The sequence below is a fragment of the Gymnogyps californianus genome, chromosome 1, assembly GCF_018139145.2.
Source record: "Gymnogyps californianus isolate 813 chromosome 1, ASM1813914v2, whole genome shotgun sequence".
In the NCBI taxonomy this organism is placed as follows: Eukaryota; Metazoa; Chordata; class Aves; order Accipitriformes; family Cathartidae; genus Gymnogyps; species Gymnogyps californianus.
In genome coordinates, this window is record NC_059471.1 from 3,742,579 (window position 1) to 3,762,015 (window position 19,437).

The following is a 19,437-nucleotide window of genomic DNA, read 5'->3' on the forward strand; positions in this document are numbered from 1 at the left end:
CTCAGGCTCAAGGTGGGTTTGGTATCCACGAGGAACACAGTGTTTTCCATACGAGGGGAGGGAGCTCTCAGCACAAGGGCAGCGGCTGGCAGGCTGCATAGAGGCACTGGAGTCCTGCGAATTGTGTGGTGGGTTGCCAAGGGGTAAACCAGAGAAGGTGACAAAAGGAGCATCACTGAAACTCAACGCTCCCTGCAAACATTAACTGATATTCGTAACACCCCTACGGCAGGCAGGAATCGCACCCTTTTTAGGCTGAAGAAATCAGAGCCAACAATTCCTAGAGCTCAGCTAGGAGCAAGTCTCCTCTCTAACAGCACCAGGGTGGCTAATAGGATCAAGGGATGCAGAGCTGCATCTGAGTTGGTGTTTGCAAGTCACTCAAGCTGCCAACATATGGTGCTGCTTTCACAGGGGTCTAGGGCTGAGCCTAAACAGATGTATATTGGCAAAGAAACTGCTCATGGTCATTAGGCCAAGAAATCCAGTAGCAAGCAGAGTAAGAGCAGGCTGTTTTCAGACGCCACTGGAGAGCAGCCAAACCCACAGGGTTTAGGGCAGACAGAGAAAAAGGAAGGGAATATGGTCCACGTTTGAGAGAGGAGGGCAGGAAGAGAAATCTGACTATATAAACCCCACTGGGAAGTTTACAATTACGGAAGCAGTGCTGTCTGCCCTGAGGACAAGTGTTTCTGAACAAATGCTCGTAAACTTTCCCTTAAAGCCTAACACAGGCTACAAGTTCAGACTGCAAGACAGGCAAATGTTTCCACAAGGCAGCGACAGGATAGTGCTGCAGTGACAAGAGGCAGTTGCTAGTCTTGCCCTGTTTAATGCTCTCACCTGTAAAATGGGGTAATGTTTCCTACCTCCCAAAAAGTCAGGTGAGGATTCATTAATGTTTGCACCAATGCTGTGTTAATGCAAAGAGGTGGAGATTTATCGGCTTCCTTTTAACCTCTGCACATCTTCAGTATGTGTAAATATATATAGGCTTTAAGATTTTAGTCATTTTATTCACGTCAAACCAAAACATGAAAGGGTTGCATGTCTCTGCACAAGTACAACTCCACTGCCCTCAGTGGAAAAACAACAGTATACAACAGGATTAAAACTTCATCACGTATTTCTGACTAGCCCACATCTAGAAGCTGACACCTAACAGCAGCCACTGAACTTCACACACACCTGTATATTTATAATGAAACCCCTCAGTGCTGAAGAATCAGTTCAGCACTGAACGCCACTTGCTGGAGCAAGCAAAGTGTCAGAAGGTACATCTGCCTCCCAACACTCCTAAGAGCAGCACTTGCATTTCTCTTCATTACAGAAGTGAGTGTATTTGCATTAAAATAGCACTTTTTTCCTGTCACAGTCCCTGCTTGCCCTACCTGGTCACAAAAATGGCTTGAATCCTTAATGGTACAAAGGTCCTGCTAATTAAGTAAGTGAGCGAAGCTGCTGTTTTGAAACAACATGTATGAGTTTTCCAGTAGCAAGCAGTTCCAGTCAACATGCCATCAATGCAATTTAGGCTTTATTTAGAGGAATGAGGTACTCAGATGCCATTTTAATTTTTTTTTTTTTGTTAAATTATACCCTCAGATTAAATTTTGCTTCATCTCCCTACTAGTCTTTGCTTCAGAAAGTACTGACCTTTAGGGGTATACCCTCAACTGAGGAGACCAGCCTGACCATAGAGGTGCTAACACAACTTACATCAACTGACAAGCAAGGCATGTATGTAATTAATACAGGATTAGTAGTTGAAAGAATTAGAAATGCTCTACCCTAATAAAAACTGGCCCAGGCTGAGGATAGCAATCAATTGCACAGAAGAGCTGGTTCAGCTGTTGGATACGCCACAGCGTAACCCAAAAATACCAGGCAGCAGAGGAGCACTTGAACTGAAGGTAGGGACTGTTAAAGACACTAGGACACAACAGAGAGACACGATGAATTTTTCGCAGAAACAACCACTAATTTGGGTACCCACACAACGTTAAGGCACTTAAAAATAACCAAGTCACTTTACACCATGGTGTTGTGGAAGGTGAACTTGGGGATGCATGAATTTTCTCTCCATCTTTTAGACACCTTATGTCTAACATTTCAATATAATCATCCACGCTCCAGAGCTACAGAATATCAAGATGTGGAACAGTCTCAGACTTCATAGTTAAGTAGACATTACTTATTCAGTGCTTGTTTTGCAGAGCCTGAGGATCTGTAACTCCCTGGGGACTTCAGTTGGCATCACAGGTGCTCAGCTAACATTTATGCTCCCTCCTTACATCTGCCCCCAATTTTGGCACACAGTCACGAAACAATGTCTTCAGTAAGGGATCTCAAAATGGGAATTTCAAAACATTTTAGCTTGTTAAGATTTTGAGAAATCAACAAAGCAGGACCTGGACTTTAATTTTTTTTTTTTTTAAAAAAGGACATACTTAATTTTTCCAAGATTTCTTCATCTGACATTTTTGGCTTTTTCTTTTGTTTCTCCATGTTCCTGACCAGCATGTCGGGCGCCGTTGTGCTGTTTTCTGAGGGAGAAGAAATAGGAGAGGTGGCCGCGTCTCTGGTAGGAGGAGGAAGAGGGTCTATCACAGAGCGGGTGTATATCTAATTTTGTTGAGAAAAAAATACATGTATTAATACAAGACAGATGAAGACTTAAACACTTTTATTCATCTTGTTATTGTTCTTGTTCCTGTCAGCGATGCACTTCTGTAGCTACTTTGTTCACTACGACTCTCTTGTCCCCCCCACAGCTAGGCAGGTGATAACACAAAGGTGCTCTGCCAGAAGGAATGGCTCCCACCTCCTCCCTCCTGCTCCCAAGAAGGGCTCAGCACCACGCCATGCAGTGTGGATGAGGAGCCACAGTCAAGACCTGACTGTGACTGCAGCGGTGGGGACTGAAGGAAGTATTTCTGCTCACAGATTTTGTGTGTTCAGGTCGCGGAGCTATCACGGGGGGTGGAGCTGCATCATCTTCATCATCTTCATCTTCAGACACTGAGGGCACTGCAGGGGTCTCAGAGACAGCCTTCACATTCTGCATGTGGTTACACAAATAGCAAAAATAAAAACCCAATTGCTTGTTATAAACAAAAATCACAAACATTGGATTAAGCTCCTAACAGAGGCTGCATTGAAGCAAGTGCAGAAAAATAATAATCAGAACAGGCTAGCAAATTACAATACCTGAAAAATTCAAACGCCAAAGATCCTGAGCCTTCGTAGGAAATGGAGGGCCAGTCCAGCACTGCCTGATGCAACTGTTCAGACAGAGCTTGTTATCTGCCTGCGTGATGGCAATCCTCTTCCCAAAGACTTGAGACCTACCTGGGCGCTCTCACTGCCTTCCCAACACCCATACAGCAGACCCACCGATTCTGGGGACAACATCCGGGTTTGGAAATATCTGTCCCTATTTATGTTGCCTCTTTTGTTTTGCTGCCTGCTTCAAACCCCGATTATGCAGATTGGAGATTTCAGTCTTTAAATGTTTTAATTTTCATCAAAATCTTAATGTTTTCTCTAAAAGTTGGCAGGTCAAGTTCACATTAGCTTTGGTATTGTGACTGAGAACTAAGTAACGAGCGATTTTGGAAGCAGAATCTGGTAAAATCTTTTCAAATCCCTTTTAAAATTGCTTTCTAAAAGAAAATTTTATGAAAAACAGGAACAATGATTTTTTTTAAAAAAAGTTTTGTAAGTGGTTAAAAAAATTATCTGCAATTTTTTGCAATACTGTGATTAGAAGTCAAAGTCACTTTTAACCTTTTAAATTTGAAACTGGATTTGAAGTACATGGCATCCTTTACACTATAAACATTTCGAAATAAACTTGGCGAGATCCTCAACCCACTAGACCAGTTCTGCTTGTGCATCATCAGTACCCTAAGAGTGGCAGGGGAAAAAGTATTAAAATAAAGTTCTCTTTGAAAGAGGAGGAAAACAATGTAGTATTTCACTGAACCCAAAATACTTGAAGTCACCCGCATCCTGACATATTATTGCTAAAGTGCACTTGACATAACACAAAAGCTTAGCCTGTTAAAAGCAACAGGAAAAACCACCTATGTACTGGGAATTTCCTGGATATCCCCAAAATTAAACGTTACCCAGCGTCTTCCAAAAACATCAGGCTATCTCAGTAGACTCATAACTACTGTTTTTTTCAGGATTTACTTTAAAATCCAACAGCCTCAGATATTCTAAACTCCTGAGGATTGACGTACAATGACATGTAATAATGAACAACAGCAGAAACGTTCTCCTTTTCTTTTCGCAGAGAGTCCTAAACGGTCAGATCTGAATACGCTCCCTCCGGAAGGGAGCAGAAAAAGCCAACTCTAGAGAATGGCATGGCAGTGAGAAAACAAGAGATGAGGGAATTGTGGGTTTTTATGAATCATCTTAAATTGAAAGTTTTGTTTCTTCCATCTCACACACACATACAGAAACGTATCGTGTCTTCTAACAAAGCAAACAGCAGTCATGCCTGCCCTGGTAAGGACAGAGTAAAGGTCAAGCAGAGAGGAGAATAACCTTTTATTTCCTTTTCTGCTGGAGATTAGTTTGGTTAATCAACACTAATCAACATTAGTTTTGGTCAATTAGACCTTGCAGGTTAGTAATTAAACTTTGTTATGTCACAGATGTTTATAGAGATATATAAAACCTGAAAGCAGAGCGGTTATCAAATTCTAGGTACAGGAACAGATCGACTTCTATGAAAACAGAACAATTTCTGTTCATTAATTCACTAATTTCTATTCACTATTCACTGCTAAAAGCTACTTCTACCTACACAATTCTCCCCTAGTTGAGAAAAAAAAAAAAGTGAAAGGAGCATGTCTGTTTTTATAAACATGTATTCACTATACAAATACATATAGTTCGGATTTTAAAACACTAAGCAAACTAAAAGTTTACATGTAGTTAACTACTTTATGCAAGTTTTAAATCCCCAAACTCAAGACAGAATGTGAATATAAGGCTTACCAATGTATTTGATGAATTGTAATCCTCTGTTGATTTATCTGAAAGAGACAGATAGTAATGTCGTTATATGAGTTGTAAACACAGCAGCAGTGACGACAGGAGAAAGGGACAAGCTCCCTTCGGAAGGGGCAGGAAAAAAGGCTGCTCCCAAACCTAAGCATTACCTTCAGCTCCCCAGAACAAGCTGACACCCGGCAGATATGGGAATAGAGGGTAAAAAATTCCGCAGAGAAATGCAGGGGCCCCAAATCCCTGCTGTAGGAGGGTGCAATTTCCCAGAGCAACACCTGAATGAATACTGTCCTGAATCCATACACACAAAATATTTTCAATGGGCTAAATCACCAGCAGAGGCACTGCAGCTAGCCCAAGACCTGCAAGATGTTCAGTCTCGGCCACCTAAACTTCCTGGAATAGCAACAGAGGACACCACTAGTCAACTGGTGGGCTTCTTGTTTGACTATCCAGGCACATATGGGGAAGGTTTGTGCTTTTATCCCTGCCTGGAGCCTTCCTAATTAATACCAGTTCTGGTGACATGGCTCTATCCTCTTAAAAAGAGCCAAAGCAGGGATTAATATTTAGAAAGGGAAGGAGTTAGAGTTGAAAGGGAAAAGGAACAGTGGTTGCAAGAATCCTACAGTGGGCAGGTAATCCATACAAAGAAGGCACAAAACCTTGGCAGCTTTGATTTTTAGAGGAATCCAGCCAGCAGATATCAAGCACCTAGCAGCTGAGGCATACTCCTCAATCACAGCACACGGGAGCGGAGAGACCCTCACCCCAAGCATGCACGAAGCAACACCCACACCCATGCTGGAAACTGAAAGTGGTGCAAAATTTAGCTGCCTGTTTTCTCCAGGGATTTTCATCACTAGGAACCCAACACCAACACTCTGGGATCTGCCTTCCAGATGCCGGCTGTAAGCTTCAGAAAAACCTATGTGTTTTGGGGATTTAGCCAGTTGACTGACCTCCTCTTTTGCAGCTATGCTGGGCATCAGGATTAACAAAACAGCATTTTAAAGGAAGAGGGGTGCTTGAGCAGCCAGAGAATCTCATTCACATTTTCCTTGAAAAGACAGATCTACTTGTTGATTAAATGAAAGAAACCCCACATGCAGTGACTAACGGAAAGTTGGACAAAACAGCTGCATGAGACAATCACCATCTACCTGTGAAACTCATGTACTTCTGGCTGTTGGAGATCTTCTTGGAGTTGTAAAACTCCAACACGTCCAGCACTGCCTGGGGGTTCTTCTTCTGCTCGGACTTGGTGATGTTGGAAGTCTGCAGTAAACGCGCCCATTGCTCCGGCATTCCCTGTGGGGAGATGTACCTTGTTAGCTCACAGTTAGCCTAACATGGTTCACAGCACACACACCCACCGCCGCAGTTCTGCCACAATTTCTGGGGTTACGCAGTACTGTGAGGGAAATAGGGAGAAAAGAGGAGAGGAAAGGAAAGGCAGTGGATCTATATCTTCCTAGCCACTGCCTGTGTTACAAGTCACAGGTTCCTTACACGGACATGCAAATGCCACCCTGCTCACAGGGCTCTGGGTAAGCCCCAGGTCCTTTGAAGACCAAAACTCAAAAACCAGAAAGGAGCAGACCCAAATGCTGCAGTTCAGGAATAGCCTCAAGCAAAAAAAACCAAAACCAAAAACCACACCAAACCTTTATGCACAGGTATACACATATGTACATATATCCAAGAAAGACTATAGAAGTAACATACACTGTATAGCATCTAGCACAATGGACATGTAACATTCATTTGGGTCTTCTTGTAGCACTAGAGTTCTTTCATAAGAGCAGTTTGATGCCTATTGTAACCAGAGCTGGGGAAGCAGAGATGTTAACTTCATATGTGAAGTTCAGAATTTCATTACAGGGACATCATTTCAGCCAGAAAAAAATACATTTGGAGTACAACCAGACTTGTGCCTTTCATCACCAGCAACAGTAACAGTTTGTATAGACAAAGTGGCAAGTGATGGGATCCTTTATCAATAATGTTACCCTCCCTGTTCAAAAGGATGGCTGGATACACCACTCAGGTAATGCCCCACTGGTACCTCTAGGTTAACTTGGGCAAGTCTAGAGGCCGACATGCAAAACACAACTGTACACATGATTCAGGTTAGGAGAGCAAAGTCCCTGAAAAAGAAGCATATTAAAGACAGGTAAAAACAGCTTGCTCACAAACAACTGCTGCTGCTATTAAATACTATCTCCTAATCAAATTAAGAAGAATAACGTGATGAAATACAACTCTGTCTTCATAGTATTTTGCATGTCAATAAAAAAAACCCATAAAAGCATCTGACATTTAGCCTTAGGACAGCACATACATATTCTGTCATAAGTAGTTATGCACAGCTGTGTGTCTCCTAAAGGGGAACTCTCAGAGCCCCACTTGGTGGACACAGACTATGCTGTAGGCCTAATCCAGCTCTAGAAGAGGAGGGGAGGGGAAGGGAGGAGAGATATACCATGTTTTGCTGTCCACATCAGCCAAAAAAACAGGAAAGGAAAAGTTTGCTGGCAGCCTGGGCTCCTGGGATGTGCCAAGTTTGACAAACAGTCTCTCAGCAGGAATTAGTGGGTAACCTCTGCAGATGTGTTTCAAAGGAGATCAAACTAGATGATGGTAATAGCCTTTCCAGCATTACTATATAAAAGATTAATGGGTCCTGGGCTCCTCCCAGCAATAAGCCAAACCACGTAGTTCTCTCTTCCTCCAGATTCACTTACTGTGAATTCTCCCGTGACTGCATCAAACCCCACATGAATCGTATGTTCAAAGTCTGAAGGGAGGGAGATCTCTGGCCGCTCTTTCTCTTTCTTTTTATTGGCTGGAAGAGACAACAACAAAAAAATCCATAAAGCCATCAAGAATTAAAATCTCCCCAATAGCTTCCAATTTAGCTACCCAACCACATCCCCCTTTTGCTAGTTACAGGATTTCGATCTGGGGCAGACAAACAGCAAGTTTAAAAACTTTGTTACCTCACTTAAGAGCAGCCACAGTGAGCGGACAACAAAAATCAAAGTCCTGTAACACAGGACAAGCGTAAGACAAGGAAACTGATATTTTGGGTATGTCAAGTATCAACCAGCAGGGCTAGACTCAACAGCCCAAGAGCTACTTACCTAAAATATTCACTCAAACTTATACAGGTCAGAGTCAAAAGCACTACAGTGGCTGCAAGTGGAAGCCATGCAGTTTTGAACACATTTTTTTATTCGTTGTTTTAAGCAACTTTTAAAAAAAAAAAAATATTATGTGCTGTTAAATATACACTCGCCTCTCATATTAAGATAGGGACAAAATTAACCACAAATACTGCTTATAAATTGCTTCCTTCATCCTACTTCCTCAAAACGGAGTTTATGAAGAAAAACAAATTTAATGTGTGCTTCTGCTACAAAATCTTATATGAGCAAAACCATTTATATCTTTCTGCTCACAAAATGAACTAAATGTGGTTTTAATAAGAAGCTTTGGAGACACAGAGCAGGAGGGCAGAATCTGGCAGGTGAGGAGCAGAAGTCATGAAGAAACAGGAAAGGAAATAAATCAAAGTAGATGCACCCTGTAAATTTTTAAGTCAGGTCTTCAAACAAGACTATCATTATGCCTTGGATTAAGTTCATCCATATTCATGATGTATTAAGAACTCTACCTTCCTTTTAATATTTACTGTATTCAAGAAATTGAGATCGGTTTAAGGAAGAACCATGTTCTACTCGGATTTGCTGCTGCTTGCAGTTGTAAAATAAGCAGAGCCAGGAGAAGGTGACTAAACCACTCAGCTGCTACCTTTTTTATCTAAAGCCAAACAGAATTTGTTTCGTGGCTGACATTCCTCAGTGCATTTTTGTGCAACATGGATGCCAAACCCCAGCTATTTCAGAAACCTGTGAGGCTAATGCTCAATATTGCAATTATTTAAGACACTGCTGGTGGTTAGTTGTGTAGAGACAGTCAGGGCTTGCCCCAGAGGACCGAATCCTGTTTCCTTCAGTGCCAGCTCTGGCATTGTTCTCTGTGTCATTACAGAGCTACTGTTGCACAGAGTAATTTTGGAGAACAGAAAGGATCAGATGCTCCATTTGGGACATGAAGATGGAACAGATTGTTTTCGATCCCTCTTTCAAACAAAGGGGATGGGTAAAACTGAATCGCAGAAGAGCGACAGAGTTGCCAAGGGGAAGGAGGAGAGAAAGCTGCCATGCTGGAGGAGCCATCACAGAGAGGGGAGCTAGGAGGAGACAGAAGCAGCTGCTGGTTAGCAGATGGTGAGCATCTGCAGCACGGAGGCCTGCCAAAAAAGGAACAAGCAGCTGCATCCAGCAGGTATACAGAAAAAGCTGCATGCACTAGTGGTGGATGGAAAGCAAGAGGAAGAGAGATGCAGAGAGTCAGAGGCACCATATTCTATAGGCCTGTCTATAGGATCAGTCCATTCCTCCAAGCCAAAGAGTAAGGTGTCAGCTCAGCCTAGAAGCCCACCACTCAGGTGAGGAAGAAGAGAGCACCTGTACTAGCACCACCATGCAGGAGTGCTGCACGGGTGATGCACACCCACACATGGTCCAGGACGACTGCCACAGTACATTTGAATGTATCCCTAAAAAAGCTTAAGGGCATTAAGTTACTATCCAGAAGTCAATACACTTGGGTGTTTATTTCTACATTCAGACAGCCCAAGCTCCCTGCCACACACACAAATCCCAACAAACTTCTCTGCAACCAACTGTTCCAGTATCCATTCAACCAGCAAACTGAGATGACTGCTGACTGCTAACTTATACAAAGCAGGAGATGATGGCCTGAACGAGCCTCAGCTACATAGAGCAATAAAAACAGTTCTGGAGGGACTGATTAAATAACATAATGGCCTCTGTCACATCAACACTCCAGCTCTCTGTTCACGTTCGACACACAGGTAGAGAGTTTCAGTATGGCTACACAGCAATATAGAAACAGGAAGAGATTTTTCTGCATTTATGACTTACGTTGTTTTCATACCCCTGAAGCAGTTAATGTTCTCCCAATTATCTTAGTTTCCTGCAACCATTTCCTACAGCAGCTCAACCCTTTGCCTTTTTCCTTACTCTCAACAACTCTTTGGGACTGCTACCACAAACTCATGCTAAAATCACTTTGCTTTAGTGATAACGTTACAGCGGGTGAAACCATAACTGCTCTGTACACTTTTTTTTAATTCTGCCCACCTGCCACACTCAGGGGTTTATAGCACCCAGACTGAATTCACCATCATGTAAACGCACATGAAGCTGGCACATGAATTCAGAGATTTTCCTCCAGCAGTCTCAGAGGACAATGAACTTCAGAAGCTTTTGATCCAAAATCTGACAGATCTAAAAGCCTAAATATATTAAACCATTAATAACATAACTGCTTTTTGTAGCAGATATTTATGTCATAACAGGAGGTATAAGATAAAAAGAATTAAGAGACAGGCACTCCAAATCTTGCAAAACACTTAATCCCCCTCTACAGTGATTATATTATCCTGGCGATCAGTCAAAAATACGTGAAGAATCTTAAATAAAAAAATAAATGAGAAATCATATATCTATTTAGGAAGGCCTACCTACCACCAAGTGCTTTATTCCCACAAGCACCTTACCACCTTCTCATTCCAAACCTCACACATTTGATGCTGTTACAAGAGCCACCCATAAAGTTTCCTTATGATGCTCCAGCAACTTGAGCTGCAACTAGGAAGCACGATGTCCCACCGTGAAGTAAGCCCATGAACCCATCCTGAAGCATACCAAGATGAGAAAGGTCTTCTCCACTGCTAACGTTGAGTAAAGTGCTCCCCTTGTTACCATGGAAAGGGCTCCCGGACGCTGCAGACTGTCACCTTGTGGGTAAAACCCTGCCTCTGTGCGAAGCTGCAGCTGAGCTCAGCAAAGCTCAGAGGAGCTAAATGTGCCTCATTCAAGCCAAATTCATACCCTCAACTAGGACACTGATGAGCCCTGAGCCTGAGAAACTTCAGATGTTCACAACTCCTGTTGAAAGCTACAAGTCACACAAGCTCCGCATCCATTTGGATAGGACCCATCCAGTATTAAGCTGACAGGTTTTTCAAATACCAGTTTTGGGGTTTAGGCTGGGACAGAGGAAATCAGGACTATAAATTACATCCTAAATTTTGCAAGCAGAGCATGACACCTCCAGAGCAGCCTGGCAAGGGGACATAGCTTAATAGAAGTGTGCAAACATGTACGAGGTCCAGGATTTAAGCCCCATGTGTTCTTTACACCATGGCCGTGTTCATGCACAGGGGTAGCGCAATGAAAAAGACACTTTCCAAAGCGCCTTCAGCTAGCACTGACCTTCTTGACCCAGCGACCTGTAAAAGATGCCCTCAAGATGTCTCCTCTTGTTGGCCTCCCCTCTGATCTGGACCCACAAGCTCTCAACAGGTCTGTCGCCTGCTCCACAGCAGGACTCCACGTGTTTGAGCTGCACCTTTGCATAAAGCACAACTCCTTCACCATCCTTCCCACTCATCCTTCGTAAAGTGCCTGCTCCAGTACTGTTCCCTGCCCAGAGTAAAGAGCTACCACTTCTCCGAAGTGACTGACAGCATCAAACTGCAGCAGCAATCAGGCTACAACATAAAAGCCCACATCCATATTTGCTAGCAAAATTAACCGCTGAGCATTTCAGATCTTCACAGGCTCTTTGCAACCTCAGCAGACGTTAAACACAAATCACTGGCTTCCCTGGGTAAAGATCCAAAGGTCATGGATTTGCCCAAAATTACATTCCTCTAACTGAATGGAAACCAACTCCCCTTTTAGTCCAGCCAAACTAACAAATAACACCCAAATTATTTCAGGCACAAACCAAAGAGACTGTCTCAACACCTGGGAATTTCATTAACATTTAAGCAGCAGGAGGCACTGGGAATTTAGTTGTCATCATGACATTAGAAGAAGTTTTCATAAGATGAAAATCAACCAGTCTGAAGTGAAGGTGACAGTGTTAAAGGTATTTTTTGCTCGACAGGAATTAGAGGACAGAAGCAACGATTCTTGTTTGGGCAGGTGTATTGCAACAGAAGGCTCTGCTGGGCTTGGCTAAACAAAAATCTCTCCTGTCTTGAAGCATCTGCCACGTTGGCCAATCTTCAGTAAACGCAGGCATCTTCAAATCAGTGGCAGTCTGTCTGCTGATTTTACCCGAATCGTTCACTTTTGCAGCTCTCCTTTAAAATCCAGTTCAAACTAGCATTTCAGGTTGTATTTCTTTCACTCTTTTATAAATTTCAGGTGATTTCTTTGTTTTCTGCAACTGTTGAGCCTACAGATTTAAAAGCCTCACTCCCTTAAGTAAACCAACACAAAAATCCTGCAGCTTTTTAGGATTAATACTCATAATGGCAAGTTCTAACCAAGATCTGGCAAACTTTTAACATTGAGTTCATGGGTTTCTGGATCGCAGAATCAAAAATCCACATTTGTAAAACAATCGAAAGTTGCCAAAGGTATCAGATAATAATAATAATGAATGCTGCAATATTTTGTAGAAAATGAACCTACATCTTGCTTATTTAAATTAGTGAAACTATCACTCCAATTAGTCTTTTCACTAACAAAAATTAAGGAGGCAGCCTCCCTCCTGAAGCCCAGGAAGTTGAAGATACCTAGGCTTGACTTCAGTTATCCAGTGTTCAGATACCATTGCAATGCAGACTCTACAAAAAGCTGATGTATTAGAAAGAGGAACTCCAAAAAATAGGTCAGATATAAAAAGAAACCAGCACATATTAGGGGATGGAGATTTTTTTTTTTCCTCACATCACTTCAAAAGATTCATGAGAGAGAGGTTTTTTAAATATCCCGATCTTAAAAATTAGAATTGCATGTACAGTTCACAGTTCCTATCTCCACTTCCATCTGTTACAGTTCCTATAACAGGAGAAAATTCCTTCAGTTCACAAGAAATATGCAAGAATTTGCAGTAACGGATTATTCTTAACAGCAAGTAGACAATGCCTGACCCAGACAGTAGAACCGAGTAAGTGACCATGCAGTAACATATGACAGGCCTGGCAGGAGATGGCCTGTTAGTCATGCTTAACTCAAATTATTTGCTGTTTAAAACAACATACAGGCAAAAGACCTCCCTCCGCTCCCTACCAAAGGAATTGCCAATGCCAGCTTTAAATGGCCAGCTTGTAATTGGTACAAAAATTTATGATTTCTGAGACCATTAAGGACAAGTCAGGCTGGGAGGTGGTAGAGCTAGTCCCAGTTTTCAGGGGCACTGTTCTCATAAATTAAGGGGAAGAAAAAAAAAGGCAAAAAAAAAAAAAGGCACAAAACAGAGTAAGCAGGATGGATTAAATGTGGCAGGATTAATCATTAGAAAAAACAGATCTACAGCCAGCACCTTATGTACCCCAAAATGACCAAGACAGTTGTGCAGGAAACAAAAACATTTTCTAAAATCTAAACGATCACTAAGCATCAGGTGCTTAACTAAGGTCATTCAGAGCAACATTCAGATAGGAGGTTTATAAGAAGAGACAAAATACTGTACTTTTATCTCCTGGTAAAATAGATCGGTAAAATCGGTCCTTCCTTTTCTTTTCTTCAGGGTTTGGAGGCAAAGGTTTCGAGCCATGGTTTAAAGTCCCAGCATCTTTGCTTCCTGATCCAATCATAGTGCTGGTATTTCTCATCGGAGGAGCAGGCGGTTTGTCTTCTGTTTCAACTCCATTGTTAGACATCTTCAGCTGGGGAGGCCGTTACTAGGAATAGGAAAAAGAAAAGAAATAAGAAGCCTTATTTATTTATTTTTTGTAAACTAGAATCACACAGTGTCAAATAAACCACAAGCAGGTATTTGCAGGCTAGCCTGTAACCTCCTATCAACACAGATCCAGTGTCAGCACAACAAATTCTACTCAAGCTCCAAATTTTTTCTGTTAACGACTACGTTCAAGCATTTGAGTTATTGATAATTAAGAAAAGCCTGTTTCAGGATACAGCCAATTCTCAAGCAAACCATGGTGCAGAAGTGCAGGGTGGGGAAGCAGAGCGATAAATACGAGGTAGCAAAGAGCAGGGATACCTGAGAGGAGCCAACAAGTTGCTGAGCTCATAAGACCTCTCAGATCCATGCTAGTTCCACTGAAAACTACGTCAGAAGGTTTGCATCAGTCTCCAGCACAGCATGACACAGAGAGACTGCATGATACAGAGAGACTGAAGTTTGCACTCAAAGTTTCAATGCAGCCGTTCAGGCTCCTTTGCTAAAAAGCTGCTGAACTGGTTCAGAGGCAGAGATGGCCGGGAAGCCGCAGAGCTGTACCCACGTCATCTCGGATGCAGTGCTGCGGCCCTCGCTGGTCCCAAGCCGGCCCTGGCCTTTCCACAGTAGCAGCATGCTTGAGGCGCAATTCAAACCACCAGGAAGTTGACTGCATTTTGTTCTGCTGGAAGGGTCAAACAAAACTAGATCCCCAACACACACATAAATCCTTAAGTAAATAATCCCTGCTGTGCGGATTTAAAGACGGAAGCTTTGGAACAGGGTAATAGATTATTCTGCAACAACTAGCTAGTTCCACCCAAATGAGATCAGCATTACTCCAGACACAGCCTGGCTGTAGTGAGATCCTTCTGGAAACTGGAATTCATCTGCATTATGTTCTCAAAAGAAAGTTGGGAGTTAACTGCAACAAAGACTAAAGCAGGAACAGTTTCTGTTTGGGTGGAAAAAGCAGTTCAACAGCTTTATGAATTTCATAAGCAGTAAGGGAAGATGTTTCACTCGGGGAGAATTATTGGGTAGCAGAAAGTCAAAAGCAGTTTGCTCTCCACAAGTGAGAAGTCTGGTTACAAAGCCGAGATCACTGCTGGCTTCCAGGGAGCTGCTTTTCCATAGGGTGGACTCAGAGGAACCACACTGGGTCACACCCAAACAGATCCTACAACCATACCACGGTCCTATGGCCACACACCACTCAGCCAGCCTTCAAAGTCTTCTTTGGCCAAGCTACTGATGCTCAGCGTAACTGGCAAGATTCAGACCCAGGGCACGCTGCTCTCAGAGCTGCGGGGAGCTAAGAAAGGCAAATGCTGCCTGCAGAAGGTACTCAGCAGCAACATGTTAGACTTTGCTGAAAGAAGCGGTTCCCTAGCTGTCGCCTGCCAAGCCGTGGCTGGTCTGCAGCTCCACCTTCTCCTCCACTTATTTGGTTCCCAGTTTCTTCACACTTGCTCTTAAACGGGAGGACTGGCAGCACTGTGCAGCCCATAAGGCTTTGGACAAGCCTTCACACACAGGGAGCTTTTTTGTAAGAGGTTTGACCTCAGTTCTGCTTCCTCCCAACACAACTGTGCAATGGAATTTTAAATGACAGGCTAGCATTTGGGGTATTGATTTTAATGGTGGGATAGTTTTGGTGTTTGGGTGGGGTGGGGGTAAATTAGCTGCGCATTTGTCTGGGTGTGTTGTGGCATGTGCCCTGTGCATCTCCCATCACTCATGCTTCAGCCTCATGCCATTCTCCAGTATAAAACGGAGCAGAACCAAGTGACAGCTGGAGTGCCAGCCATGAAGTGGTGCAAACGACTACTCTCCCTGTCTAAGCAGTGGAAAAAAGTCTAAACTAAAACTCAACCGGTAAATTTGGCAGCCACTGCTGCGCACATGTCTTGTGCAACATGAAGATATTGAGGCCTCACTGACGGGCTCTGCACATCGCAGAGTCAGTGGTTGGTACTGAACTGGCACAACTAAAGCATTTGAAACGACATAAGCAGAAATACCACATAAGAGCTGCGTTCTACGCATTGATGCTTAACCATGAGAAAGCAAATTGCTGGGAGGGTGCTAGGAATATGCTGCAAATAGGGAAGCAGAAGGAAAATTGTTAGAGGCTCCGTGCCTGCCAAACAGCCCTCCCCAGGAGCGGGCACCACATATGCTGCTGCAACACCCTGGTTTACCCCACAGGGGTTTGAATAAAGGTGCATCCAAAGATTCCCCCACTGGCCAGACTTTCTGGAGCTGCAGGCATGGCTGGGATGGCAGGGGAGACTGCCTCATTGCTGGGTCCCTCTCCCTCCGAGCAGAGAGGTAAGCAGGTGAGAATCGGTGCTTGCTACCTGCTGTCAGAGGCACAGGACTAAGCAGGGGTACAGAGTAAAGTTTACTGTATTAGGGAATGGATGCAACATCAGACCGAAGGGTGGTACAAGGAAGAGAACAGAGCAGCATGTGGCTCCAGGCTGGAGAAAAAGAAGTGAGAAGAGGATGAAACACCCCCCCCCAGGTTACAGGCAGAGGCTGGCCTAGTGCTAGGGGAAGGAAAACGAACATAAGCAAAAAAAAAAAAAAAAAAAAAAGACCATGAAAACATAAGAAAAAACCTCTGGATGTCAAGCATCCTCACTCTCAATTCCACCAGTGCAAAACCCCAGGGACATTTGCTCACAGTTTCTTCAATATATGAGGGTTTTTCAAAATCCCTCAGTCAGAAAGGATAGAGCACAAGTGAATTACTGTTTTACCACAGGGCTAGAAACACTGGCAGTACAAGCTCTTGTTTATCTTACATTATTCCTTGAATGAGCAAGTAACTACTGAGAAGTTACGTAGTTTAACAAACAATATTGTTTTACACCTATTTGATAACTGCAGCTTTCATGTGGGCAAAGCCTACAGTACATCCTTTCCTTTCTTCTCCATCAAGCCCCCAGACCTTCCTCCTCATCAAACTCTTACGTTTGGTGTTACAAGAGCTATATAATCTGTTTGGAGATGGGGGCTGAGAGAAATCCTTCAACCTACGAAACTGAGAGACTGGTTCTACAGAAGTTATGCCCTGTAATAGCAGCACTATCCTAGAGGGTTCCCAAAAGCCTTTCCCACTACGTATTTAAAGGGAAGACCAAAAACCTGCTTATCCCACTGTGATAGAGACACAGTCTATGTCCAAACTCAGTATTGTTATACTTTAAACTTCTGTTGGCTTCAAAGTATGCGGATGAAATCCTGTCCTGACAGAATTACACCCACCTCTCCAGGGCTTTACAGCAGAGCTGAGCCCCTGGAGCACGGAGCCATACTGAGTGGTTACAGAGGTGGCCATCTCTCTCATCGTAGGCTTGTTGACTGTGCAAATTCTCTTCTTCTTAAAATAATCTCCTGCCAAGTCACATGTAAGCAGGCTTTAAACAACCCCCCTTGTGTAGGCCCTGCTCAAATTCAGAGCACCAGGCAATTGCTTCACCAGCCGGCATAATACCAGCGCTACGCCACTGAAGTGAGTCACTCTGCTCGGCGCAATCCATCCTAACAGTAATGCCAAGCGTCACCGGACCGAGTTACTTCCTTCTTCACACCAGCACGACTCTGCTTTGAGAAATTGATCTTATGTTTCCACGGTATGCTTAAGTGAACAGTGGAAGCTATGAAAAAGCACATGAACTTTTCAACTGGAGTCAGATGAGGGAATACATTTTAGCTGCAGACACAATTATTCTCAACTACTATATATATATATTAAAATACCGGCACTCAAACCAAACCCCACAGGCACCACTAGGAAGGCATAGCCATGATGTAGGACTATTGTTTCTGCAGCCATTTGGGAGTACTGAAAGTTCGAGTTGTTTCAGCACACGGTACTTATGAAAAGTTTTATTGCATACTGCAACGTGTGACTGCCGTAAGTCAAGTTATAGAGGTCTTCAAATGCTCCCTGCCCCTCCCCATCAACTTTTGAAGCCCATTAGCTAAATTAGATTACCCCAGCCTCAACAGAGTTGAACAGCAGACCTGACAAACTCTCCTTTCACACCTACAAAACACTTCTGCAGACAGGAAGGAGTGACAGACAACCACGCACAAGGGGGCAAGAGACTCAGGAAACCACTTGGCAGTTCAAGACAAAGCAAGCGGAGGTACTGAACAGAAGACAGCACCCACAGGTGCCAACAGCGGTGTCCAAGAGTTCACAGTACACAGACGTGCAAAGAGCCATGCAGGTCCGCTCATCTGCGTTAAGTAGATATGGCTCAAAATCACAAAGTTCATGCCTGTAGTTTTCCTGTAATACAGGCACAGGCTCCTGAGCCATTCATCTAGCAGAGTGGGACCCCAACATATGTGGAGCCTTCTGGCACTACTGTGTGTAACACACACATGGGAAAGGCAAAAAAAAAAAAAGAAAAAAAAAGAAAAAGAGAACAAAGATCCACTATTTATGTCATTTTTCCTTCTGGTAAACCACATCATTTCAAACCTGATGCTCCACGCTGAACTATACATTTCTATCAAGTTGGTTGTGTTTTCTTTGCATTCCTTAGCAAGACAGGCATGACTGATGCTAAAACAGAAATGATGACTGATGACTGATTGCTAAAACAGAAAGCAATTAAGAAGTCAGAGGAGCTGAAACCTACGCTACAGTAGATGCCATAAAGATAACTATGTCCAACGCATACTAATTGCTGGAGTCAACACGAAAACTCATAAAAGAGCCATCTATAATTCATGCAGTCTGGCAAGACAGTAGCTGTAAGTTACTCACTACAACTTACAGATGAATAAACTATATATATTAAACAAGAGAGGGGGGAGGGAGATGCTCAGCAACTGTTTTTCCCTCTCTGCCTACTACCAGAAGAAAATCTCACATTTTTCCAAGATGCTATTTTTCTGCTGTTGCCAGGAAAGGGTGTCTTGCCCACCAAAAAGGCAGAAGGAGTCTTGACCTTTAATTGAGTTGATCCTGATCAGAACAAGCGTTTTGCCTCTGCACCAGTATCCCTGCACCCTTCCGCCCCATGGCTAGAGATTGCTCGTGCACACACACAGTTAAAATCTCCTTCTTGCTCCTTGCACTGCCCCAGTGGGAAGGAGCAGGAGCCGTCCCCTGGTCTGTTCAAACACATTGCAAGCAGCAGATTCCCCCCCTGTGTGTCACGCTTTCATCCAAATCCCAGCAGAAAATTAACAGCAGAGTTTACCAGCTGGGTTTTGACACAGGATGAAAAGACGTTCATTCGTTCGTTCTTTATTACTTTACGTGGGACTAAGTCTCAAACACAGTCTCACATTGAAGGAAAGGCACCCCGCACGTGTTCCACCTGAAAAAGAGGTAAGAGACATGCTTTTCCTCCACCCAACAGCGGATGGGATCTGGAACACGTGCTGTGACAGCAAAGGGCAGCAGCAATACACACACCCTGCGGGAGGACAGACTGATTGTCACATTTAGAGGTGATTAAAAATCCCAGAAACTGTAGCACCTAGCTGTCTCCCCAGCCAGTTACTGCACATCTGAGTGCTGTGAAAGTGTGCCAATTAAACAAAAAAAAGTCAAGGGCCATCAATGCATCAGCCCAG

General features: G+C 43.4%; 1 protein-coding gene across 1 annotated transcript in view; it reads right to left on the minus strand.

The window, feature by feature from the left end:
* The window catches only part of PAK1 (p21 (RAC1) activated kinase 1), a 79,342-nt gene that overhangs the window by 18,232 nt on the left and 41,673 nt on the right, over window positions 1-19,437 (minus strand). The window contains exons 3-8 of the mRNA XM_050893074.1: window positions 13,615-13,825; window positions 7,776-7,876; window positions 6,192-6,339; window positions 5,017-5,054; window positions 2,945-3,061; window positions 2,451-2,625 (exon numbers count right to left, since the gene is read on the minus strand). Of these exons, the coding sequence (XP_050749031.1) occupies window positions 2,451-2,625; window positions 2,945-3,061; window positions 5,017-5,054; window positions 6,192-6,339; window positions 7,776-7,876; window positions 13,615-13,804 (769 nt within the window). The 5' untranslated portion in view covers window positions 13,805-13,825. The remainder of the gene's footprint in view (window positions 1-2,450; window positions 2,626-2,944; window positions 3,062-5,016; window positions 5,055-6,191; window positions 6,340-7,775; window positions 7,877-13,614; window positions 13,826-19,437) is intronic.